At 60.7% G+C, this 24,934-nt stretch overlaps 4 protein-coding genes and 1 long non-coding RNA gene across 6 annotated transcripts in view; 1 reads left to right on the forward strand and 4 right to left on the reverse strand.

Moving 5' to 3' along the window:
- Positions 1-290: 290 nt before the first annotated feature.
- Positions 291-12,894, reverse strand: LOC119100252 (ubiquitin carboxyl-terminal hydrolase 25-like). The gene is made up of 18 exons (XM_037223363.1): positions 12,886-12,894; positions 11,528-11,660; positions 10,862-11,058; positions 10,285-10,454; positions 9,795-9,944; positions 9,468-9,543; positions 8,853-8,978; positions 7,606-7,722; positions 6,836-6,937; positions 6,364-6,490; positions 5,581-5,765; positions 4,984-5,154; positions 4,446-4,630; positions 2,819-2,983; positions 2,188-2,323; positions 1,399-1,582; positions 950-1,041; positions 291-489 (listed from the first exon to the last, which is right to left on the reverse strand). The coding sequence occupies exons 1-18, from the start codon at positions 12,892-12,894 to the stop codon at positions 427-429; spliced, it is 2,388 nt and encodes a 795-aa protein (XP_037079258.1). The 3' UTR covers positions 291-426.
- On the reverse strand, positions 12,818-15,199 carry LOC119109709 (ubiquitin carboxyl-terminal hydrolase 25). The gene is made up of 5 exons (XM_037233450.1): positions 15,142-15,199; positions 14,667-14,815; positions 13,887-13,982; positions 13,438-13,582; positions 12,818-13,092 (listed from the first exon to the last, which is right to left on the reverse strand). The coding sequence occupies exons 2-5, from the start codon at positions 14,732-14,734 to the stop codon at positions 12,913-12,915; spliced, it is 489 nt and encodes a 162-aa protein (XP_037089345.1). The 5' UTR covers positions 14,735-14,815; positions 15,142-15,199; the 3' UTR covers positions 12,818-12,912.
- Positions 15,200-15,234: 35 nt separating this feature from the next.
- Positions 15,235-17,215, reverse strand: LOC119109717 (uncharacterized). Its single transcript, XR_005095450.1, has 3 exons — positions 17,075-17,215; positions 15,679-15,833; positions 15,235-15,354 (listed from the first exon to the last, which is right to left on the reverse strand). It is a non-coding gene; the product is annotated as an uncharacterized LOC119109717 (long non-coding RNA).
- Positions 17,216-19,235: 2,020 nt separating this feature from the next.
- Positions 19,236-21,393, forward strand: LOC119100263 (telomerase reverse transcriptase). Its single transcript, XM_037223374.1, has 4 exons — positions 19,236-19,482; positions 19,675-19,778; positions 20,220-21,053; positions 21,175-21,393. Exons 1-4 carry the CDS (start codon positions 19,236-19,238, stop codon positions 21,391-21,393), a joined length of 1,404 nt encoding a protein of 467 aa, XP_037079269.1.
- A 470-nt stretch (positions 21,394-21,863) lies between these two features.
- LOC119103136 (sprouty-related, EVH1 domain-containing protein 1-like) overlaps positions 21,864-24,934 on the reverse strand; it is a 42,287-nt gene continuing 39,216 nt past the window's right edge. For both annotated transcript variants that reach the window (XM_037226598.1, XM_037226590.1), the window contains exons 4-5: positions 24,013-24,038; positions 21,864-23,461 (exon numbers count right to left, since the gene is read on the reverse strand). In XM_037226598.1, the coding sequence (XP_037082493.1) occupies positions 22,727-23,461; positions 24,013-24,038 (761 nt within the window). In that variant the 3' untranslated portion in view covers positions 21,864-22,726. The remainder of the gene's footprint in view (positions 23,462-24,012; positions 24,039-24,934) is intronic.

The following is a 24,934-nucleotide window of genomic DNA, read 5'->3' on the forward strand; positions in this document are numbered from 1 at the left end:
CCGCGACGCCGGCCTCGGCTCATCCTCCGACCGTGGCTCCCGCTCTGGCTTCGGCTCATCCCCTCGCCGCCGCGGCTCCTCCGCTCTCCGCGTCTCCCGCTCTGCCTCCGGCTCCCGGCCGTTCTGCGTCCCCGGCTCCGGCTCCCAGGCGCTTCGCGTCTCCGGCTCCGGCTCCGGCGGCAGCGACACGTCGACGGTCAGCGGCCGCAGCTGGCCGGCGCCCACCTCGAGCTCGGCGCCCAGCTCCAGCTCCAGCTCCAGCTCGGTGCCCGCCTCGCCCGGCAGCCGCAGCGCCTCGCCGTCACCGGCGGCCGGCGCGCAGTCGCAGACGGGATCGTCGGCGAGCACGCCGCACTCGCGACAGTGGTGAGGCGGCGAGCGGCAGCCGGCCAGCAGCAGCGACACGTCGGCGCCGGGCTGCAGCGTCTAGCCGTCCTGCTTGAGCCGGCTGAGGGCCTCCCGATACCGCTGGGCCAGCTGCTCCGTGCCCTGTGGCGCAGAGGCGGCGCCGTCGCGTCAGAGCGCGCCGCGGGCAGCGCGCCGGCCGAACGGCAACTCCTCACGTCAGTTCAAGAGCACTCTGCTGGCGAGACGGCGCGAGCAGCGCGACATGGGGCTGCAGCACCGCGGCGCGCTGGGCTTGAGGGGGGGGGGGGGGGCGACGCGCCGGGTTGGAGCTCACTGAGAGGGGATTAGTCCCAAAGGTGTTGGTACAAAGTGCTTCGGCGGAAAGTGAGACAAGGTAATTCTCGAGTCTGACGGTGCCTGAAACGGCGACGGAAAGTCGCCACTTTGATGGCCAGCCAGGAAGGACTGATCTCAGAGGCAACTGACATGGCAACAGCACACATACGGCGAGGAAGTACCGCATCATCTGCACTGCGGTGGGACCCGGCGCCGGTTCCGCAACGGCGTACCGTACCCGTGCCGATAACCACCGCCTCCGTACCTGCACTTTGATGGGGACCATCGGCCGCTCACGCTCGGCGACTGGCTCTATCAACTGTGTTATGATTGTCTGGAGCGCATGCTGGCGACCATCTGAAGCACGCCGACAGCCGCGTCATCAACGGCGGGGGCCGACACTGACGGACGTCTCCAGCGGGGTGCGGCCCGGCGCACCGGGCCGCACCCCGTGTGACGGGACCGTGCGTGCTCGCGTCACTCACCGCTGCACGTGACACGGTTACAACAGAAAATACGCACGGCGTGCGCACATAGACAACACCATTAACATAGACGCCACATTCGAATAACCAACGAGGCGTCAAACGGACGCAGCAAACACGGATTGGAATTCTAGACAGCTGAAAACAAGTGCCAGATAATACGGCGGGGCACGATACGAGGCATCCCTCGCCACCAGTCAACGGAGCAGCCAGCCTCGGGGTCACCCACCGTCCAGCGTTTGCTCCAGCAGATTGCACCACTTGTTCCGGACGTCTTCGGCGGCAACCCGGTCCTGCTCCCTCTCCGACTTCGCTAGGTCGACCAGGGCCGGGACGGTGCCCTCCTGCGTCAGCTGAGTAGCTTCCGCCGGATTACCGGACAGGAACATCTCCACCGTGTGCTTGTTCAGCCCCTGCGGCACGCCCCGGTGACCTAAGCATGACGTCACAACGGCGTCCGGCTCATGACGTCACGACGGCGTCCGGGTCACGGCCGGAGTTGTGGCGAGTGTTTCACAGTAAGCTATCGTAGCTGACTCGGGATCAGAGTAAGGTCCAAAACCTTGAGCACAACACCAGCTGGGCGGGTTTTGTAGCGCACTTCCGGTGATGGATCGTGGGTCCTAGAGAACACATCGTATGGACCAGTGATGCCCAACGTGATTGCCTTTGGTGTGTGTCGATGATACTTAACGTCATCGAGTACCACAAACATGAAAGGAAACATGTGCTGGCACCCGCCTATAAATGGGTAAGGGCTAGACACCCGGTGCAAGCAAAAACCAACCGTCCACGGTGCAGTACCAGAAACAAACGGCGCACACAGCAACGCACACACACCAGACACATTACTCCTTGCCAGTGCCGTCCCACCAGACAACAACCCTGGCAAGTCATAACCAGCCCTACACGCCCAGTGCGGCGTGCTGAGCGGCCCGCACCCCAGCCGTCCGTGTTCGCCCTCCCGCCCGGCGGGGAGCCGGGCCAGGGCGGCGCCTCGCTCGCGACACGGCCGTACCCGGACGGCCTGTCGCCGGAAGTTGGCCAGCTGGTCCGGGTCCAGGCCCAGGTCCGTGCGTCCGTCGGCCTGCTCCGCTATCAGCTTGTCGTTCTTGGTGCACGCCTGCATCAGGTACAGCAGCGACTCTGTGTACCTGCCGGGGCCGCGATGCGCGGTGTCAGATGAAGGCTGTGTAAGGCAAGGCAGTCGAACAACGAATGTGAGGTATGAACGCAGTCGCAGAACGTCGCGGTCGGCTACGCAGTGGCCGCAGTGACCGAGTGGTAGATATGTGACGGATTCGTACCAGGACAGGACGCATAGAGGACGAATGTACCACGTGTGGGCACAAGCAAGCCTCCATACTGGGGCCCCAGGGCCTCAGAAACTTCCTAAAAACGCTGCGGAACCAGCGCCATGAGCCAGCGCTATGCTTCACAGACGCCACCATCACTTCATTCAGTTTCCCAGACGTCAGCATCGTTCACAATCACACTCAGCCAGCGTCCGCCATCTAACTGCTGCCGGGAGCAGCGCCGTCTACGCCCGCGGCATTGCTCCGGGACCAAACCCCACCGTCCCAGCGCAGCGCCACCTGCAGCCGCGCCCGAGCGGCGGGCGGCCGGGCGGACCTGCGGTCGGCACGCACCTCCCCTTGGCCAGGTGACCGAGGCCAAGCACGGTCGACCAGGCGACCCAGCGGAACTCGCTGTAGTGCACATGCCAGCTGCGGAAGCGGAGCCGCTCCTCCTCCGAGCGCTGCTCCACCAGCCGGGCCAGCTCCAGACTGGCCGCCTGGTACAGATCGCGCAAGCTGCCGGCCACGGACAGGGGCGGCGTCAGGGCGACGGACAGGGGCGGCGTCGGTGACGGTGAGCAGGGGCGGAATCAGGGGGACAGACAGGGGCGGCGTCAGGGCACAGCCAATGAGCACCATCAAGAGCCAGTTCGGAGCATGGCCAGGGCAGGTCAGGAGCATGGCATGGCCAGAGCAGGTCCGGGGACAAACGGGAAGGCGGCCATGGGTGGTCAGTGACACGCTCAGGGCACCACGCGGAAGCACATTCACAATGACACGAGTAGCTGCACGAGCCGAGAATAGGTGGGACGCGTGGGGGGGGGGGCGGTGTGGGTGCGCCTGTGGTGGGCCCGCATGCCGGTGTGGACAGTTGACGACCAGGTGCTCTCCCTTCATGCTACCCTGCCTGTAAGCACAGCATTAAGAACAAACTAGCTACAGCCCAGTGCGTGGCACTCGGCGCCACCGCAAGGCGGGTCGTGATCAGCTCAGATACAACGCGCGTGAGCTGAGGAGTCGGCCGGACGCACCGGTTGGGGGGGGGGGGAGGGAGGGGGAGGAGCGCGGTCAAGGTGACAGCCCCGAGCAATGTCAGACGCCCGCTGGTACATCCCTTACGCAGCGACAGACATGCCCCACCACAATGCTGCACATGCGTACTGTGACGGTACGCTCACGGTGACAGCATGGCAGTGGTCGCCGCAGGAGTATGCAGACCGGAACAAAAGTCAAACAGAACGGAACAAACAAGAACGGAACGGACCAGAGGACACGACCTGGAGATAGTGCTTTGGGGCAACGGAACACAGCACAATGCCCTCCTGCGCGTGGCAAACAGATGGCAGCACTTTTTTAAATATTCCTTCTAAACCTCCTCAAATGGGTGGCTTTCTAGGATCCGAGCTCACGCTGAGTAGTGCTTGTTCTGTGCCCCTTACCCCTACCACCCGATTGTGCGACTTCATACCAACGGCAGAATTAAGTGGCGAAAATTCAACATGCCGTAATGCTCAGCACGGTCCGTCCTGCCCTCCGAAATCAGCCGACTTTTAGCGTGGCCGCTGCTACCCGTTGCGGGCCGTGACTGTCGGGGAAAATAGCGAGCGCCTAAACAGACTCGAACTCACCCGCCGTGAGTGGGTGGATCGGAAGGCAGGCGCTCTAACCAAATGAGCTACGGGGAACATTGAAGGGACCAGCAACGAACTGAAACAGACTAGCTAGGAAAGCGAGACTGGAGACGACGAGGGAGGCCGGCCGGGCGAGCGCAGTCACCTCAGCAGCCCTAACCGGGCGCGACACTTACACCAGCACAGCTGACACGGTGGGAAACCCGCGGGGAGCAGCCCTGGCCGGGAGAGAGCTCACGCCGTCGCAGCCCTGGCCGCAAGCAGCGTTCCCTCACGCCAACACGGCCACGACCGGCGGACAAACCGACGCCACCGCGACGGTGGCCGGCCGCCAGCAGCTGACTCACGCGGGCACAACGCGGACGGTGGGGTGTGTGAAGTGCTCGAGCAGCAGCCACCGCACGTCTGGCACGTCACGCGCGCCGTTGCGGACCAGGTAGACGGGCATGCTGTCCATACGGTAGTCGCAGTTCGGGTCGGCGTCCATCGCGCCGCACCGTTCCCGGGCCTGCGCCTGCGCCTTGCCCAGCGCCTGTGGGTACGGCATGCGTGGTCAGACGCGCCGCCCGGCCGTGCCGCTCACCAGCAGGACATGGGAACGATTGGAACTTTACGTCTCAGGGTACATTAGAGTCATCTACAGACGACTCACCAACACAGGCTGTCCAGTCGTGGAAAGGGCGCCAGAGCGCATCAAAACGCACGCGTTCCATATCGCTGTGACCACTCCCTTCACATCACTACATGGGCCTGTACGTGGCGTTCTCCCAGGTTACATGTACCCGCGCCGTGACCCAGCGTCTTGGCTATGAAGCGCTCCAGCCCAACACCCACCCTGCCCACCATCCCACACCGCCACGTGCGCCGGCGGGCCCACCTCCCCACCTCGCAGATCCAGTGGCGGGCGCTGGAGCCGGGCGCGTCGGCCACCGTGGCCTTGAGCAGCTCGAGCGTGGCCGGCAGGCTGACTGCCGCGTGGCGCGCGCTCAGCTCCTCCCACTGGGTGCGCTCGGCCGGGTCAGGCATCGCTTGATCGCCCGAACTGCCGCCGCCGAACTGCGTGGCGGCGGAGGGGAGCCGGCGTCAGCGGGCGGCGAGAACGGCAAGTCAGAGGGCGACGCCCGCCAGCCGGCTTGCGCCAGCTGGCGAGAGCGGCACGAAACATCAGAGAATCGGCACGCAGTGAGGCAGACGCCGCCACCATTCAGCCGCACGAGACGAACGGCTCTGTGCACGCTTCGTCTCAACAATGCACGCAGAACACCTGGCGATCACGGCTGCCACCGGACTTCTCACCGAACAAGTGCATGAGTGGGCCTCTCTCAGACCCCTCATCGGTACCCCTCACATCAGCCCAGCCCGGCACCTGAGTGGGTGCGCCACTCTTCAGCCCCTGATCGGCGCCCCTCACACCAGGCCGGTCCGGCTCCGCTGCCGGCCCGCCCGCACCGGCCGCAGCCAGCGCCGCCAGCCGGTCCGTACCGCGTCGGCGCTGTCCATGCTCTGGGTGTTGTCGTCAGACGGCTGCGGCTCTGAGTTCCAGGTCTCCAGCTCCGTCTGGAAGGCCCGGTTGTGCTCGTCCACGTACTGCTGCAGGGGCAGCGGCAGCCGCTGCGCCTCGTCCTCCGCGTCCACCATGCCCGACTCCTTGTCCACCTGGGTGCGATCTGCGCGCGCGCGCGCGAGCGGCGCGTCAGCGGCAGCGGGCACCGACCCCGAGAGGCCGACCGGCCGGGCGGGGTGGGGTTCGACGGCACGTAGGCGGGCCGTGCACATGGCGTGTGGTTAATGTGTGCAGAACACGTTCACAACGTTCGCGTGGTAGGCTCCATTGGAGACAGGGGTTGGCAAGTGGTGATGGCGAAGATAGTCCCGGCTTAAGCACGCACTGATAGACGCAAAGGCGTGCCGATACGTGCATGTTTTCACGTGCAAACTGACAGTCAGCATCACCGGCAAATGATTGCAACACTTGCTTCTTTCCCCATGCCATCCCCCCATCCTGTATTGACGACCAACACCATAGTTCTTTGACTGATGTTGGACAAGTGCCACGCTATGCACTGCCGACGCCCCGTTCGACCATTCGTCCATGCTTTGACCATGCCCTCCCCCCCCCCCCCCCTTCCCTTACCTTATCCTAACAGCACGTCTGACCCCTGCCAACGACTGTATCTCCCACGTATCAAACTCACTTCCTTTCCGTCCGTCTGCGGGTGACCGGGGGATGGGAGGGGGGGGGGGGGGCACCTCACGCAGACCCACCGTCCATCAGTTCGTGCCGGTTGACGTCAATGTAGACCAGACAGTAGGCGGACGTGTTGTGGTGGCCACCGACGCTCTCCAGGCACAGGTCGTCCCACGTCGCCGCCGTCACCGTGTTGTCGTTGAACTGCGGCCGGGCCGGCACGACGGTCAGAGCACGCGGCGACCGCGGCAGCGGCGGCACTCCGCCGCCCGGGACGCTCCGGCGCCGCTCGCTCGCTCGCTGATGCTGAGGTCGCGCGGGGTCACAAGGCGCCGCTCGGCGCGGCGAGCGGTCCGGCCGCTGACGCAGCCGAGAGCCCGCAGCGCCGCCGAGCCGCCGAGCCGGCCCGCCACGCCGGAGACACGGAGACAAAACAACCGACGGGAGACAAGCCCAGAGTGGCGCTACTAACGACACAGACGTCCCCGCACCGCCAGTGGAGCCGCCCGTCTGGCAGCTCAACTCAGTGACAGGGGGGGGGGGGCTTACCTTGAGCCAGATCTTCCGCTGCGGATGGAACACGTAGGCCCAGTAGTGCCCGGACACGGCCTGGCCCTCGTGCACCAGCACCGAGTGTAGCCGGTAAGGCACCTGAAACACGCGCGGATCTTCACGCACGGCACGGCGGTGGACGGGCACGGTGCCGGTGCTGGCGCCGTGCCAGGAAAGCGCGCGGCCGTCCCGGAGAACGGAGAGGACGCGGGCGGCGCCAGCAGCCAGCTGGCCGAGCTCCGGAGTAGTCGGGTCGGATCAGCCCCGCGGCAGGGCGGAGGGGACCGCCACCAGCGCCGCGACACGCCGCGTCGCCCGCAGCGCCGCCACCGAAACACTGTGAGTCAGGCTCACGGCGGCCTCATCGTCGGGAGCTCGAGAGCAGCCGCGCTGGCTCGCGAGCTCCTGTGACACGCTCCGTCCACAGCGAACCCCGAGACGAGCTGCAGAGACCCGCCGCAGACCGGCCGGACGCGGCCAAGGCACCAAGTGCGGCGCGCCTCCTAACCAGCGAGGGCGTGGCGATGCGCCCACTGACGTCTGAGCGACTCATTATACTGCGTTAGACCAACTCGACGCCATCCCGTTCACCCTCATTCAGCGCCAGCAGGTCCCGTGGGCAGTTTGGCACACTCTCCCCGTTACCCCCGGATCTCCAGCCTCCGTGTCACTGAACGCGCCCCCTCACCTCCTTCCCACACACAACTCCCAGCTGGGGTATCCGCGCAACGTTGCGCAAATCCACCACGCACGACGAGGTGACGCACCTGCCGCAGGCCTGGCTCGTCAAACATGGTGTCGATCTTGGCATCGATCTCGCGAATTTGTCGCTTCAGCTCTCGCACCTCCCTGTCCACCTCCTGGGTCCAGCGCTCCAGGCAACGCTGTGGGTTGTGGCGCGCGTTAGGGGTCACACCGGTCAGGTCAACAGGCCAGCTCACGTAAAGGTCACCACATGAGGCGGGTGCTCGAAGTCCCGCAGTGCCAACACAATGCATGGAGAGGGAAGAGCGTTCTGATCCCTCATCTGTCGTGCACATCAAGTCAGGGCAGCGTAACGGCTGCTGCTGCCATAGCCACCAGCTGCCAAGTGCGCCACTACAACGACGCAGCAGAACACATCGTCGGTAGATGGCGTCCGAGGAACAACAGTGGTGATGGCTGCCTACGCCTCCCGCAACAGAACTCAGCACAACGCTGCACCAGTCATCTCCTCAGCGGAGGTGTGGGTCGGACCCCACCTGTGCTGCTGACCCACCTGCACCACAGTCATCTCCTCGGAGGAGGTTTGAGTCAGACCCCAGATGTACCGCGGACCCACCTGCACCACAGTCATCTCCTCGGCGGAAGTGTGAGTCAGACCCCAGATGTACTGCTGACCCACCTACACCACAGCCATCTCTTCGGCGGAGCTGTGAGTCGGACCCTAGCTGTACTGCGGACCCACCTGCACCACAGCCATCTCCTCGGCGGAGGTGTGAGTCGGACCCCTGCTGTGCTGCTGACCCACCTACACCACAGTCATCTCCTCGGCGGAGCTGTGAGTCGGACCCCTGCTGTACTGCTGACCCACCTGCACCACAGTCATCTCCTCGGCGGAGGTGTGGGTCAGACCCCTGCTGTGCTGCTGACCCACCTGCACCACAGTCATCTCCTCGGCGGAGGTGTGGGTCAGACCCCTGCTGTACTGCTGACCCACCTGCACCACAGTCATCTCCTCGGCGGAGGTGTGGGTCAGACCCCTGCTGTGCGGCTGACCCACCTGCACCACAGCCATCTCCTCGGCGGAGGTGTGGGTCAGACCCCTGCTGTACTGCTGACCCACCTGCACTACAGCCATCTCCTCGGCGGAGGTGTGGGTCGGACCCCTGCTGTGCTGCTGACCCACCTGCACCACAGCCATCTCCTCGGCGGAGGTGTCAGTCGGACCCCTGCTGTACTGCTGACCCACCTGCACCACAGCCATCTCCTCGGCGGAGGTGTGGGTCGGACCCCTGCTGTACTGCTGACCTACCTGCACCACAGCCATCTCCTCAGCGGAGGTGTGCGTCGGACCCAGCGCCGACTCGGAGCTACGCGGCCCGTCCTGTTCGGAGGCCGCCAGTCTCGTCGGCACCGCATCGGCCACAGCCGGCGAACACTGCAGCACAGGTCGGCAGTACGCGTCAGCGCGTATACCACGCTGGACACCAGCTTTCTGTTCTCCTTGTTTGATATTTGGGGGGAAGGTTGCGTCATTTTTCACTGTTCAGCCATGCCAACTGATTCCGCGAAACTACGCCCCAGCTGCCGACTGTTAACTAGAGCGACGCCGTTTGGGGGTCTGAGGGGGGACATAACCCTTTCCCAGCTTTAACACAATGGGCTTTTGCCGCCCTTGCAAATATATCTCCAGCATGAACGCCTTAACGCACCTTCCCTGCTAATACACCACCTGGCATCAAACTGTTTCCTCCCTTCCCGCCCCAGACATCCTGGCCTGTCTTCAACCCTCCCCACGCCGAGAGCAGTTCGTCCAACCCATCTCCAAAACGTAACCACAAGACCCTCTCCCAGCGGCCGCCCGGCCCCAGCCGGCGGTAGTCCGCTGGTTGTGGGTGCCCCGGCGTCCTGGACTGGCTGCGCTTACCGTTGAGGGCATGCTGGGCTGGCTGGCGGCCCTCCGCGCCGGCCGCGGACTGCTGCTCGGAGAGTCGACCAGCATGCTGGCGGCACCACAGACGTGTCAGTCACCGCCAACCAGACGGTTGTGTCAGTCACCGTCAACCAGACGGCAGTGTCAGTCACCGTCAACCAGACGGCAGTGTCAGTCACCGCCAACCAGACGCCCGACGCTCCACTCTCCGTGTCCGGTACACGGAGACGTGCACCGTTTCAAAGCTCACAAAGTTCCAAGTGGCATGTGAAGCTCCACGTTTATGCTAACATAAGGAGGCACTGAGGGGCCCGCTCTGACCTGGTGACCGACGAGGAGGTGGCCGTCTCCATCTCCACGTCCTGCACGTCCAGCAGCGGCTCGCTCACAGAGCCGCGCGCGTACTGCAGCGCGTGGCGCAGCAGGCGGGACAGAGGCAGACGGGGCGCTGAGGCGCCGAACGACAGGTACCTGAGGTCAGGTCAGGTCACGCAGGTTAGGTCCTTGTCAGGCCAGGTGAGGTGGGGTCATCAGAAGGGACGGGGGAAATGCGTCGGGTTGGATTGGCTAATGCAGCCAAGGCGACGCCGTGTTCAGCTGCAGGTACGTCATGCCATGTCAGGTCAAAGGTCGCTCTGGATAGCATGTCACACTCACTGAAGCAACATTGGACTACTGAAACTAATCGTTTCATGACATCACCACACTGTCTAGGCCTGCGAGATTCCCAGGAAATACCAAGCAATTACAAGCTATCCCATTCTCTACTGGCGGTCCCGCACGAGGCCCGCCGCGGTCAGGGCTCACGCACTGGTCCAGGCGCCGCTGCAGCTGGTGGCGCGTTTGCCGCAGCTGGGCGATCTCGGCGCGCTTCACGGTCACGATGTTCTTGTTGATCTCCAGGTACCGGTCCATGTACATCTCCATCGGGAAGGTCAGCCGGTCGTGGATCTTCTCCGTCCGGCCAAGCGCTTGGTCAAACTGTCGGGACGCGAGGCGGGCTATGGTACGTAAACACACACTGAGGCATGGTCAGTGTCGTGGATAGATTGGAGGGGATGGGCATTTGACTCCGCTCTGTCAGCGGCAGTTCTGGGCCCTCTCAAAATCCTCACAACCAACTGAACTATGTGGACCCACGTTCACTCGCGTTACTTCGAACACGTAATCAATACACCCGTGATATGCTTCATAGCGTTGCACTCCGTCTACAACTCCAGCGAAACAGATGCACGCCACATCACCTCTAAACAACCCCAGCGATAGACCACCGCCTATCTGTCGCGCCGCGATAGATCACGACACCGAAACACGCCCATCCCCCCCCCCCCCCCCCCAACTCGCCACGTCACACTCCCCTCCCCTCCCCTCCCCCCGCCGCGCCTCACGTGGAACCTGCTGAGCTCGAGTAGCAGCACGGGCGGCAGCACGGTGAACCACTGGTGCGGTCCGGGCGCCGCGGCGTCGCTGGCGGCCGCGTCCGGCCCGGCCGCCACCGACGCCTCCAGCGCCTGGTGCAGGTCCTGGCCGGGCACCACGGCCAGCGGGAACTGGCCGAACGTCTCCGTCTGAGTGTACGGCAGACCTGGCGGGCGGCGGCGGCGGCGGCCGTTAGCGAGACGCACCGCCGCTCGGGAGAGGCGCAAAGGCCGGGTCCAGACAACGGTGTCATTTCCCTTCCACTCGCCTCCGAAAACGAGGTCAGCTTCCATCATTCGGCAAACGATGTTTGTCAAAAGAACTCCGTCCCACACAACGTCACAATCAGCGAGTCCCAAAATTGACCCGCGTCTCTGCGGTAACTACAGCACGGAGAAACATGAGCCGGCAAGGGGCGGCGGGCTACGCCGTCCCGTCGGGCCCGCAGCCGCCGCCGCTCAACAACGTACGGCAGTCGCGGCACTCCGACCAGCACATCGCTTCACACGCACACCCGGCCCGGCACGCGGGGGCGGCCACCACACCGCCAGCACAGCCCGCCTGCCACAGCCGGGCGCCGCCGCCGCCGGCGCCGGCCGTGCCTCGCGAGCCTGCATCCCCCGCCGGCGACCCACCGTCCCGGACGCCCTCCGTCTTGTGCTGGCCGTAGAACAGGCTGATCATGGGGTTGCGGGACCTGCGGTCGCCCCGGCCGCTCTCCGCGTCCGTGTCGGCGTACTTGAAGGCCTCCTCGAGCCACTCCAGCAGCTGGCGACCGCGGCACAGAACCGGGTAAGCTCGCCACGTCGCCAGGCATGTCCCTCCGACATTGACATTACGTGTGCTAAGGGTGCGTTACTACTGTCGCTAACTCCTCCCTTGCATTCAACTGTCTGTTTCTCAGTCAGGAGATGTCACTTCTGTAGGACAGCTTGCCCGCATGCGTCATCATTCGACTGCCCTTTGAAGAGGCGCTCGGTTACCCGTCTCGTCGGCCAGGAGCGTGGACCCAACTCCCCTCTCAAGGGTGCGTGGACCCAAAGCCCCCTCTTCAGAGCACGTACATCCAACCCCCTCGTCCGCACTGGGTGCCAAATCTCCGACGGAATTCTCCACTTAAGTGCGAACGGTGCTGATATCTCTTGGATGCTTTCGAGAACTACAAAAAATGATTTGCAAATGTTGAAATAACATCCGCTCGGTGTATTCGCCAGCTGTTGTTTGGCACACATCGTATTAAAAGTTGGTTTCTGAACAGGTCTGTAGGCTCTTGTTTGAATTTGATGCTTAACAAGTGTTATATCTATTTACATTAGCTTTTATTATCATAATCGTATCACTATTATAATCATATATCTGTCTATCTATTTATCTATCTGTCTGTATATATATATATATATATATATATATATATATATATATATATATATATGGTACATCACATCCATCTACCTATCTATCTATCTATATTTATATAAATATATGGTATATCATATCATATAAGGCATAAAAATGCTGCAATTGCAGCATTGCAGAGACCGTAAGAGAAATTCGGAGCCCACAATATTATTCATTCGTCGATAACCAGACTTCAATCTGAACATTGTACATCGGCAATATAAGTGGTAAACGTGATATTGCGAGTTCTTCGGGTCACATTTCTGAAGTATTGTTCATATGTAACAGCATTACGTTACATGACTTCATTTGGTGACTGCGCAGTCATTATGCCCGGCCAGTGTTTGGTCGAGATCAGGTAGTTGTCCGGATTTTTTCAACTCTGCATACCTTCAGTTGGCTAGCAACGCACCCTTAGCATGTCAATGCATAGCTCATTGCAAATGCAACGTCTTCCAAGCGATTCATGCGGCGGCATGCGCACAGATTTACCAGCAGATTGCACAGATGACGTAGCTCCAATTATCATTCATGTTGTGCACTTAAATACCTAGTTATTCCTACGACACCAACAAGATAATCAGCAAAACCTAACCAAAGCCATTGTCCCGAACACGACTGCTCATGCGGCTACCTTGTGCGTAAACTCTGAGATGTCCTGCTGAGAGTCGGTCGCACCGCCGTCCAGCACCTTCTTCAGCAGATCCACGGCGGCCCTCGGGTCGACGTGGCGTTTCTCAGAGGCCACCAGCAGCGCGAACAGCCGCCGCAGCTCCAGCATGAACTGGGCTGTGCGCTGCTCCTGCGTCGGCGCAGCACGCCAGAGCCGCCGCATTATCCAGCTGCGGACGACTGGACGCCACGCAAGCGCGAAAGCTCGGCCACGACAATAAGCAACGGCAAAGCCTGGCGAGACGCACACGACCACTTCGGCAATACGCCACCCCACACAGCAAAGAACACGACAGGGGATCAAGGTCGATTCTGGCGCAGGCGGCACAGGCTGCCGGGGTTCGATGCGGGACCAAATCCACTATGACGACTGCCACAGTCATGTTAATAACGTACTCCACACAGGCAGGGCCCCGTGCGGCAGCCGAGGCGGGGGTGGCGCCTGGCGCCACCGGCGGCCGCCGCGGGGACTGACCTCCGGCGAAGTCCGCTCTCGCTCCACCGGCCGGTAGCGCAGCACCAGGCCGCGGAAGGCCGGCAGGTGGAACAGCGACTGCACGACGGCGCTGAACCAGCACGTGTTGCCCACGTTCTTGAGCCCCACCGGCCAGTTGCCCTCTCTGGAGCGGCCGACGGGGCGGCGGTCAGAGCGAGCGGCGACCGACCGGCGGACGCGGCGACCCGGCGTCAGCTGCACAGACGCCCGACCAGCTGCCGCCCATACACTCCTCACGGCCAGCGACAGATGAACTCCAGCGAACACGCTGGTAAGTGACGACATGTACAAGTCGCTCAGGCGTGTGGGCTAAAACGGTACGATCGGGAACGATCTCTCTGCGCGAGCAAAAAGAGCAGCCTGTCTTGAGGCAACACCAGCCTCACCGACGGCAATGCGTCACTCTCTCGCAGCGTCCAAGCACTCACCTCCTCCAGTCATGGGGGTTGATCGAGTCCACCCAGGGGGCGCCCCGCTTCCGTTTCGAGCCGGCGTTCTGGTCGGCTATACTGGCCTCCAGGACCCTGCCGGCCATGCGCGCCGTCAGTACAGCACATGAGAGGGCGATCACCTGCGTTTGCCCGTTGCTGGGCAAACGAACATTCTGTCACCACATTCCGACACATTCTGTCAGCCTTGGAAAGCGCAATTATCTGGAATCAAGTCGGTGTTAATTTCTCACTATATCTACAACGGTCTACTGTCAGGTCGCCACAATTTTCGCATCTGGATAAAGCAAAAGAACCCCATCAATTTGAGCAGCATCCTAAATAGAACACGAACCTTGTATTTTAATAACGTAAATGAATACAAAAAAAACATGACACCATCATTACGTAAAAAGTTATCGTGTTCGTAGCTAATTTGGCGACGGCACTGAAAAGCATAGCTTTGTGCCATCTCCGTCACAAAAATTGACATGGTTCCCCACTAGCGTAGTCCAAAACGGGACATAAGGGAGCGCCACATCCTCTCCCGTAAGCAGGAGCCTCCTGTCTGCTACCCCTTCAGTAGCCAAGAGTGAACGCTCACCAACCCAACGTGCCAAACGGTCACCAAACATCCCCACCGTGTCGTGGCGTGGCGCTGGCTGGTCAGCCACCTCCCTCGTAACTGCACGCGCACACACAAGAGGGACGCCACTGCCACCCTTCCCGCCATCCCAGCGGGGTCCCTTGGGTCCCGGGGTCCCCGCGAGCTCGGCTTACTTGGCGATCTCCTGCTCCTCGCGCGAGATGCCGCTAGCCGCCACGCTGCCGGACGCCTGCCGCTCCATCAGGCTGAGCTCGATCGCGCGCCGCAGGTCCGTGTCGCCGGCGTCGGAGGAGCGGAACCGCACCTTCCGCTCGACGGGACGCTGCGGCAGCGGCCGAACGGCCGGCGACACCATCAGGGAGACGCAGCCACGGAGATAACAAGAGACGCGGTCACGACGGTCAGGGAGACGCAGCCACGGAGATCACAAGAGACGTGGTCACAACAACGGCATCCACCACAAGGAACAGGGGACACGTTCGCTTCAACAGAGAATGGGGCAGCACAGAGCGACGCGGTCACGTGGCTCCTCGACGTCGTCTCGGCGGCACACAGCTGCAGGGAGGCATTAGATTATACTATGATGCATCTCCTCCCCTCTGAACCATAGCATACGCCCTCCCCCGTCCCTCCCCTCGCCAGCCTCACCTCGGCAACGTCGGGCACCTGCGCCGGCGCGGCCGGCTCGGGCTGCTCGGCCGGCTGCCCGTTCTCCACCAGCAGCGTGGCGGCGCGCGCCACGTCGTACTGGCCGGTGGCAGCGACGCGGCTGGCGTCGAGCGCCTGCGACAACACCGCCTCGTCCTGCACGCCGGTGATCTCGCGCAGCTGGTCCAGCATCTGGGATGCCCTGTGCGGTTCCTGCCAGGGCAAGAGAGTCACACCAGGTGTGTGTGGGGGGGTGGGGGCAAGTGCTGCCACAATACTGCACAAACAGGTAACTGACTGTATTATCAGGGGGCAAGTGAGGCAATTGAGCACTGCAAATGTGGCAGGAATGTGCACACAATTCACAGATATGCCATGGAGAAACAAATAATAAGACATGACTGAGCCTGCTATACTTAATGAACTCTAGACAAGAGGTGAACTGGTTTGCAATTGAAAACACATCCAGCAGACCTACTCACACCTTGCACCATCAAGATTAACTTTTTCTAAACAGCTATTACAGGAAGAACTTACTGATGATTGGTAGTAAGTGAAGGAGGACTGGTTGACAGTCATTGTGAATGGAGTCTGTGCAGTCTCCCTTCACAATGCTTGTTGTGTTGATCACACAATGCCAAATATCTTGTGATTCACCAGTCCCATGCAACTGAGGATCTTTTCTGACGAGTCTGGAAAATAAAAAATACATGTGAGAGGAATTACTGCAGGGCTGATAAGTTGGGCCAGTTGCTGAAATTAGAGACAGTGGATCAAAGTCATATCAAACATGAATTTCACATATTCAGCAGTGAAATATATCTGACCAAGGACTACCAAAAACATACGACTGCATAACACTCAGAGGCATGCAACTGTTATAGTGGTGCACACTGCAATAGTTTAAGATCACATGTCAACATTATGGACCCAATGAATCAGCATCAGAAACCTACTCTTAAAACATGGCTAGGAAATAGCCCATGGCCGGTCAAACTGATTATTCTGATGCGAATAGTCAAATTTGATTGAGAACACTGAGACACAATTGTGTGGCTACTGCTGACATAATGTTATGGACTATTATGAAAAAGGGAAGTGTCTCAACAGGGCATAGCTTAAATTATGTGATGTATATCCCTGGTTTCACATAATATTCATACCCAAAATAAGACATAAAGTAAGAAATATTATAAGCATTAAACAAAAATTTCTGCAGGCTATATTGTCATGCATTTTAAAGCTTTAAGGCAAGCACTTAAACAACCTGTGCTTGGCCAAAATCCTCTTACCCTGCCACATTATACAGCAAACTTGCTAGTCATCACCAGCTGCACTACAAGTTAGAGTAGCGGTCATACACCCACAGGTGTCAGACAGTTACCTTTTGATATGTTCATTTCAGACCTTGTGGATACTATTGGCATTACCATTCAGACACTGAATCAAACCTACAATTCCCCTGCTACTAGAAGGCCAGAAAATTTGATAACTGGAGACAAGAGCCAATATCCACCATCAAACAACACCAATTTTCTTTACACGTGCCATTTAGAATGCCACGCCCACTTACATGTTTTAGTGCTGGGCTCTCTTCCTTACACTAAAGTGAGCTGTTCCATGCTGCATAAATGCCTCAAAATATTCGTATAATTTCACAGCAAAATGTGATAACCTCGCAAGGGACCTATCACCACATCTCAGCAAACTGCAATGAAGATGAGGAAGTTGTTCCAATACTTGGAACAGCTCCCACACTTCTTACAATGCCACAACACAAACCCATCATCCAAGAAAGAACAGATTAACCGCGACACGGAATAATATCACATTTCCGTCGTCGAACGGTAGTACTCATGCAAGTGTCGATGTGATGATAGCACATTTTAGCAACACACAGAGAGCGGAAAGCAGGACTACGCATGAAGCTTACCATGCAGTTTCTACCTATCCACCAAGTGTATGAATGACAACCGAAGAGGTCACAACGGTCAATTACGCGCTACGGTATCCAAGTCCCTAATCGATTAAAATCACTACCACCGAGCCTCCTCTCCCAACTGTCACACGACGGCTCCTCAGCCGGAAATGAACAATCTACGTTCACAACGCGGCTGCGACGAATCATTGCGTAGAAAATCTTGCAATGTGACTGAATTGCAATATGGAAGCTCTGACGCAAAAAACACACCCAGATGCAGGGGTAGTTTATATTTTTTAAACTAAACTTGATACCAGCCTGCTGTCATTAGGCAGCCTTAGTACTCGTGTTTACGTGTTATCTTAAAACCTAACTTTCAAACATTTTCATCCAGACGCTGAACTGCATATAATGGTGTTTTTTAATAAAAAAGGTTCATAGCAATTTAAGGTTGTCGGAGGCACTGCACTCTCTTAGAGTATACTGGAAGGCAGCCATGAAATCACCCCCTTTGCGTCACGACGTTTATGTTGCCAAAAGTCTACACGGTAGTAATGGGGCGTTTGCAATCGTTCAGGGGCTTGCAAGGGGAATGGCAGGAAAGCTCGCAAGGCTGTCACACGGTTCTTCGAAGTATTATAGAACCGTGGGGAAATCCTACGAGTAGCTCATAAGGAATTGCTGAGAGGAAATCACCTGTCACCGCACGAGGTCTCTCCAAGAACCGCATAAAACTGATGATTGATTGCATGTGGCTCATGCATCGTATTACTGGCTATAGAGGCATCTAAAGGTGCTTATGCCCGTCTATCGCCAACACTATCGCAACTGATGGCATTTATGGTTGACTGGTAGTCTATCCATTATGTTCACTGCCAGTATAACATACACAGAGTATGAAATGAGAGTGATGCTTCAACAGAACTTAAAATTATCTTAATGAGTGTGAGTGTGCATGTCTTTGGCATGCACACAATATTTTTGGTATCCAATACACTGTGCAGTGGTTTTTCTAGGCATGGTTTCAAGCAACTTGTGTAGGCAATTACCAGGAAAAATTAAAAATGGCAGGTCCTTATCTCTTCAGCACCCATGAGCTGCTGCATGCAGGGAATATCTTGCAATTCCGTATATTGCGGCTGATCATTAGAGGTCTCCCACAGATGCACCTGGCAGTGCATGCTAGTATTAGGTTCCAGCTGAGAAGTTGATACTGCTTGGCTTCATTGTTTACACTAATCCTTGGTCAAAGGCAGTTGTTGATCTGCCTTTAAACCCACACTACATGCCATAGGTTTATATATATCTACTTATATATTTATGTATATATAAATATATATATATATATATATATATATATATATTCATATCTATAGCTCAATTACTTGTTGGTACTTAAGTGTTGATGCTTCAATAGCTATGAACATGACATTGTCTGCAGAAATCAATGCATAATGGTTCTTTGTATTACCATGATTCATAGATGAGAGGCATGCATTAAGAGGGACCCATTCCAAAAGCTTAGTCAAACAGAAACCCATTGTCTGTTCATGGTTTGGCAGAACCTATCATGTGATTAGATGTAAATTATGTGAAACAACTTGGTGACCACACCCAGATCACCTCATAAAACAACTAAGCATGGCGTGGAAACTCAAATCATATTTTCATAGGGTTGTTTTGTATTCAGCTTCTCCAGCTTTGATGAGCCAGAATTGCCTGACCTTTTTGTCAGCTGGATAGGGCAAAAACAAACTAATAAAGAAGGGCACACTTCAAGATAATTAAGCCAAATCTGGTGATTTCTGTTTTCTGGGAAGTGTGTTGGACTTCATCAACTTCATCACCCTCTCAGACTTTTTATGCCCTTGTATGCAAGACTCCAATTAGCTTGTTCACACACAGATTGCTCAATGTTCTTCAAGTGTTTCTCACATCTTGTGCATTTGTTGGTGGTGCGGCCTCACCAGCATCGTGGGGCCCATTGTCTAAGCCCATCCCCATCCCTGAAATTGTGTTTGCACCTCCAGAAAATCTGATCTGCTGCTGCTGGGCTGGATACTTATCTGATTCGGGACATCAAGTAGCTGCCCAGGATTCAAAACCACAGGGTGTTTTGGCCCCCATCAGCATATGGAGACAGTAAGTCACAGTCAGCAGCAGTCAGTGCAAAATGGACCATTCAAAACAACACAAAACGCGACGCAGCAAGAGAAAGCGACCACCTCGTCAAGAGACGGCCAGCCGCGTAACCACCGCCACCCCATTCATAGAGATCCCATTCTCCCACATCCTGCACTCGCGCCAGTCCCGCCACCACTTCCCTCCGTCGCACCCTCTGCACGCGGGCGGCCAGGCGAACTGCGCGCGCATCAAGCTACTGCTGCGCCAGGTGCTGGAGACCAGCGTCGACGTGCGCGGCGCGGTGTCGGAGCCGCCGTCGCTGGCTAGCCAGCGGCGCCTGTCCCTGCTGCTGGCCGAGCTGGTGGCGCGCCGGCGCCGCTGCCGACCGGCGGCGCTGCTGCGGCGGCGCTGCGGCGCCGGCGCCGAGCCCGTGCCGCCCGGCCGGCTGGCGGCGGCGCTCTCGTCGCTGCTGCGCCGCCTCGTGCCAGCCGACCTGCTCGGCCCGCGCCGGCTTGACGCCGCCATCGGCCACCTGCTCTCGCTGGGCCGGCATGACGTGCTGTGCGTGGGCGACGTGACGCGCGGACTGCGCGTGCGCGGGCGCGCCTGGCTGCGGAGCGAGCCGGCGGACACGGCCGTGAGCTTTCTGGCGCGCGCCGCCGTCTGGACGCTGCGCTGTCTCGTGTTGGACGCACTGCGCGCCTACTTCTACGTGACCGAGCTGCTGCGGCCGCGCCTGCAGCTGGGTTTCTTCCCGAAGGCGGCGTGGCAGCGCGCCGCCGAGGCGGAGCTGGCGCGGCTGGTCGCCGGCGGTGCGCTGCGGCCGGTGCCGGCGCACGAGGCGGCGGCGGCGGCGGCGTCCCCCGCCGGCCGCCTGCGCTTCCTGCCGAAGCCGTCGGGCGCGCTGCGGCCAATCGTGCGGCTGCCGGCGACAGCCGCCGCGCTCGACCGCTGGGCGCAGCTGCGCGCCGTGCTGCGCCATCCGGCGCTGCAGCCGCCGGAGTCGGTGGCCGACCGCCGCCTGCTGCACGAGCGCTGGAGCGCGTTCGCTGCCTCCCGCCGCCGCATGCCGTCGCCGCTCTGGTTCGTGCGCGTGGATGTGCGCGACGCGTACGGCTCTGTGCAGCACCAACTGCTGCTGCGCGTGGTGCGCGAACGGCTGGCCGAGCTGCCGGCTACTGTGGTGCTGTGCCGCCGGCCGCGCGGCGGCTACGCCCTCTGGGGCGCGAGCGCGGCCGGGCCTCGCACGCCGGTGAGAACCGCAGACGTGGCGGCCGCGCTCGACCGGCTGGTCACCGGTCAGGTCGTGCTGTACGGGCGGCGGGCTTTCCTCTTCACGTGTGGCATCCCGCAAGGCGGGCCGCTGTCGTCGGCGCTCTGCGATCTGTACTACGGCGCCATGCTGCGTCGCGCCGCGAACTGGTGCTTTCCGCCGGAGCCGCAGGCGGCGCTGCTGCTGCTGCGTTCCGTGGATGACATCCTGCTGCTGACCGAGCGGCGCCGTGCGGCTCTGTGCTTCCACCAGATGGCGCAGGCCGGCGTGGAGCAGTTCAGCTGCCGCATGAACCCAGACAAGATGCGCACTAACCTGTTCACCGACCCGGGCCCCGAGGTGGCATTCGTCGGCAGCGTGTTCCACACGGGCACACTCGAGGTCAGTCCGGACACGGCAGCCTACGACGGCGTGGACATGCGCTTCACCTTCCGCACGGTGCGCCTGCGCCGGCCGGGCGAGTACCTGCGCGCTCGCCTCATCTACTTGGCCACCGTGCGCATGACGCCTCTGCACTGGGACCCACGCGTCAACTCGTCGGAGCGTCTGTGGCGCTCCCTGCGCGCCCACTTCGTCGTCACGGCGCGCCGCTACGTGGCGCTGCTGTCGCGGCTGCGGCTGGACCGCGACGAGCGGAACGCGGCGTTCTTGGCGCGCGCGGCGGCGCTCTGCTGGAGCCGCGTGGGCGGCCCTGCTGGCGCGCTACGCCCGGGAGGGTGGCTACGCCGCCTGGGCGGGCGCGCCGGCCGTGCGCCGCGCTGCTGTGGCCGCCTTCCTGCGGGTGCTGCCGCCGGAGCTGGAGGTGCTGAGGGCGGCGCTTAGGCGCGTTGGTCGATGCAGGAAGCGGGCGGGTCCGACGGCCGAGATGAGGCTGACGGTGCGGACGGATCGGCTGGGCGAGGGTTCAGCTGCGCCAGAGGGGGAGACGCAGTGACGCGTGACGTCATGTCGCCCCGGGAATAGGTGGGCAAGTAGACGCCTCTTCGACGTCTGACTGGAATAGCCCGGGAGCTGCTTGGACTACCGTGCCCATGCAGCTGACGCAACCACAGCTGTGTTTTGACCTGGTTGGGGTATCTGCATTGCCTTTCATTGAAAGGGGAAGATTGCTCTCTGGGAGGCATGCCATCGTGTGACTATTTCTGTGAGTGGCAGGACGCCTTCTCTCAGTACGGAGCTAGTATCATGCAACTTCGCAGAGCACCTTCAGAGTTCTGTGTAGCAGCACTGCTCGAATGTCTTTGTGGTGGGGATCTAAAAATACATACCGAGTCTCCGGCAACCTCTGATTCTGGCAACGCTGGTTGGAATATTTGATTTCCCCACAGCGACGTACATCGCCGAGCACTGTCGCCTGGTGCTGGTGCCAGCCCAGCCTCCGAGAACTTGAGCACACAGTCCAGCTCGGGTATTAAGCGGCATGTATTTAGGAACAAATGACAGTAGCGATGAGTCCAGTTCACAAAGATGAGGAGTACATTACAACGTTGTGTGGGTGTGCGCTCGCGTGGGCGCAACTCCAACACCGACACGTCACAACTATAAAACCGCGCCTAGCGGCCGCGCGCGCCAATGGAGATGAGGCGTCACCTGGCGGGCCAAACGCGCACAAAGTCGGCAACTCTGGAAACGCTTCCGCAATCTCAACAGCACTGCTATCGGTAAAGCTTGCCGGTGCCGGCCCTGGCGCCGGCCGCCGCCCACAGCTGGCGACGCCGGTCCGCGTGGCGGATAAAGCCACCTCTCCGAGCCTGGATAGACCGATCTCAAGTAATTAACACGGGCGCCGTGCAGAGAAGCGCCGCGCGCCAAAACCAGCGTCCTCGCGGCCGACCCGGCCCCCGCCGCACCCATATATCACATTCATGTACACGCGCAGGCGGCGCAGCGAGCGCGTATATCAACAGAACTGAAGACAGAGCTTCCAAAGAGCGTCACAATATCCCCTGAGCCCTCGAGACATTGGGATCCCTTTGGATAACGAACACAGCGCACGCGTGCCTTCTAAGAGTAGTGACAGCGGCGGTGGCCGGGCGGCGGCGGGCGCATGCGCAGAACAACAAACGCTGCGCTCTTCACCGCATATACGTTCTCTATTCATATATCGCATTGTTCATACGTAGAATGTGTGTGCGCTGCACGCCCTCGGCTTGCGAGTTCGCAGCGGCTCGGCCGCGGTGGGCGCCGTGTGTGTGTGTGTGTGTCTGTGTGTGTGTCTGTGTGTCGTGACTGTGGTCGCGCGTGACGCGTGCGTGAGTGTGGCGTGACTACGGGTGCGTGGAGGGGCCGTGCTTGCCGCCGCACGCGTGACACCGCCGGCAGCAGCGGTAACAGCCGGCCAGCGGCGGATAGCAGCACAGACAGGGCAGCAGCGCGGCCAGCAGCGTCAGGCCCAGCCAGCGGCGCAGGCAGCGCTCTTCGCGTGGCGCGCACGCGCACGGCCGACTGCCGAAGTCGCCCTCGGCGTCGGCGCAGCAGTGGTACAGCATGCACTGCGCGGCCGGCATACACGTCACCGCGTCCAGACACGTCCGCACGGCGTCCGGCGCGTACTCGCACTGGCCTCGGCCGTTACTCGCCTCGTCGTACGGCTCCTGGCAGTGGCGGCAGCGGCGCGGCAGCGGCCGGTGCGGCTCCACGCGCCGCTTGCCGCCCTTGCTAGGCAGCGGCGGCTGCGTCAGGTGCAGCACCTCGCCCGCGCCGCGCTTCAGCGCCTCCTTCTGCTTGACTAGGTCCTCCATGGCCGGGTAGCTGTACTCGTGCTTGGAGGGCCTGTCGCGCGCGAACTGCACGTACGGGTACTCAGAGGCGGCGCTCTCGTCCGAGTGGGGCCCGGCCGAGCCGCCGCCGCCACCGCCGGCCGCCGGCGCCGCTGTCGCCGGCGGGGGGCCGAACGACATGCGGTGCAGCAGCGCCGACTGCGGCGAAGCGGCCGTCTGGCGCGACACGGACGAGTCCGAAGACGAGCGGCTGTCGTACCGGTCCACAGGCAGCTCCAGCGTCTGCAACAGCCGGCGGCGGGCGCGCGTCAGACCGCGGCCAGGCGGCGCCACCAGCGCTACTCGCGGCGCTGCAGGCGCGCTCTGAGCAGCCGAGGCCGCGCCTCCAGCTGGGTCAGCTAGATCACGGCGGGCATAGCAAACAGCCGTTTGTTTAGCGCAACGATTAGGAAGAACTGGCCGCTTCAGCGTGCACCACGATATCACGCACAAAATATTACCTGGTGAGTAGCTGGAGAACAACTGGCGTCCGCTCTTGCCGCTAACCTAGCGATACCCTCCAAAACTGCATTTCAGATAACCATTTATTCAAAATGCTAACACACCCTCTCAATCAGAGGCGATGGAGCTTTTGGCCGCATCTTCTGAGATCACTGAATGCCAGGGGACTACCCCGACTGCTGCTGCGTCGCGGCCGTTGAAATCCAAGACGCTAACATCCAGCCTGTCCCGTCGAATGGTCGAAACGACCTCACTTCCACATCACCAGCCGGCTTTTCTTGCCATGTTCTCCTTCGAACTGCTCAGTGAAGCCCATCCTGCCCGCGACTCACCATGAACACGTCATTGTCTCCAATATCTGCGGGGTGCGGCAGCGGCAGCGGTAGCGGCGGCGGCGGCGGCGGCGGCGAAGGCAGCGCCGGGTCGTGCGGCGGCGGCCGCGGCGGTGGCCGGCCCGGCGGCGGAGGTGGCGTCGGCGGAGTCGGCGATTCGTACAGCGGTGACGATTCCGAGTCGGAGAGGCCTGGGGCAGTGACGACAGCTCAGCTGCGCGCGTCAGCCGAAGCCAGGGCAGCCCAGACACGAGAAGACAACAGACACACAGCAGGACCAGCCAGCGCCAGCGCTGCATCGTCGGAGGCGGTCAGCAGTGTCCCACGCCAAGGCAGACGGACCGAAGGTGATCGCGGCCACGGACGGATTCCACCCCAGGAGGGAGGGGTCATGTGATCTACTCCTGCGGTCCCATGCTCCACTCCGTGGTTCATATGTTCCAAAACGAGACCGCACGCGTCTCACAGCAGTCGTGTGTACGCTCCTACCCAGCTGTTCCAGCCCACGAGCGATGTTCAGTTCGATTCCCGAAGGCGTGGCCACGTTCGACCCCGGTCGGCCGTCCGGGGCGGGGCGGGGCGGGGCGGGCCGGGCCGTCTCCTGCGTGACACCGTGCCCGTGTCCGTGCTGCTCACGGGCGGCGCGCGTGCGGGACGAGTGGCGTGTGGGCGCCGGCTGGCCGGCCCGCGGCCGAAGCCTCCCCGACGGGCGGCCCAGCCGCCGGCGGTCACGAATTCGGCTATATCCGCTCGAGCTGCAGAGCCTGCGCGGGGGCGGCCCGGGTCGATCGCGCGGCCACCGCCCCGCCCCCCCGACCCCCGCTCGGCTCTCGGTGGCAGTGGGCGGCCGGCGGCGCGCCCCGCGGTCCGCCGTGCCGGCCGGCGCGCCTCCAAGTGACGCGCCGGCGCCGCTCTGTAGCTA

This window comes from Pollicipes pollicipes, unplaced genomic scaffold (assembly GCF_011947565.3).
Source record: "Pollicipes pollicipes isolate AB1234 unplaced genomic scaffold, Ppol_2.1 Scaffold_2555;HRSCAF=2994_pilon_pilon_pilon, whole genome shotgun sequence".
NCBI classification, from domain to species: domain Eukaryota; kingdom Metazoa; phylum Arthropoda; class Thecostraca; order Pollicipedomorpha; family Pollicipedidae; genus Pollicipes; species Pollicipes pollicipes.

What these genes read in the sequence shown, in the direction of transcription:
- LOC119100252 (XM_037223363.1), bottom strand. An exon ending in TCGAGCTCAGCAGGTTCCAC is followed by an intron (nt 10,455 to 10,861) that starts GTGAGGCGCGGC and finishes GCGTCCCGACAG; the next exon opens with TTTGACCAAGCGCTTGGCCG. An exon ending in CTGCAGCGGCGCCTGGACCA is followed by an intron (nt 9,945 to 10,284) that starts GTGCGTGAGCCC and finishes ACCTGACCTCAG; the next exon opens with GTACCTGTCGTTCGGCGCCT.
- LOC119109709 (XM_037233450.1), bottom strand. Translation starts at nt 14,734, where the DNA reads ATGGAGCGGCAGGCGTCCGGCAGCGTGGCGGCTAGCGGCATCTCGCGC. An exon ending in GAGGAGCAGGAGATCGCCAA is followed by an intron (nt 13,983 to 14,666) that starts GTAAGCCGAGCT and finishes CATGGCCGGCAG; the next exon opens with GGTCCTGGAGGCCAGTATAG. An exon ending in AACCCCCATGACTGGAGGAG is followed by an intron (nt 13,583 to 13,886) that starts GTGAGTGCTTGG and finishes CGGCCGCTCCAG; the next exon opens with AGAGGGCAACTGGCCGGTGG.
- LOC119100263 (XM_037223374.1), top strand. Translation starts at nt 19,236, where the DNA reads ATGGACCATTCAAAACAACACAAAACGCGACGCAGCAAGAGAAAGCGA. An exon ending in GACCAGCGTCGACGTGCGCG is followed by an intron (nt 19,483 to 19,674) that starts GCGCGGTGTCGG and finishes GCCTCGTGCCAG; the next exon opens with CCGACCTGCTCGGCCCGCGC. An exon ending in TCGTCACGGCGCGCCGCTAC is followed by an intron (nt 21,054 to 21,174) that starts GTGGCGCTGCTG and finishes TACGCCCGGGAG; the next exon opens with GGTGGCTACGCCGCCTGGGC.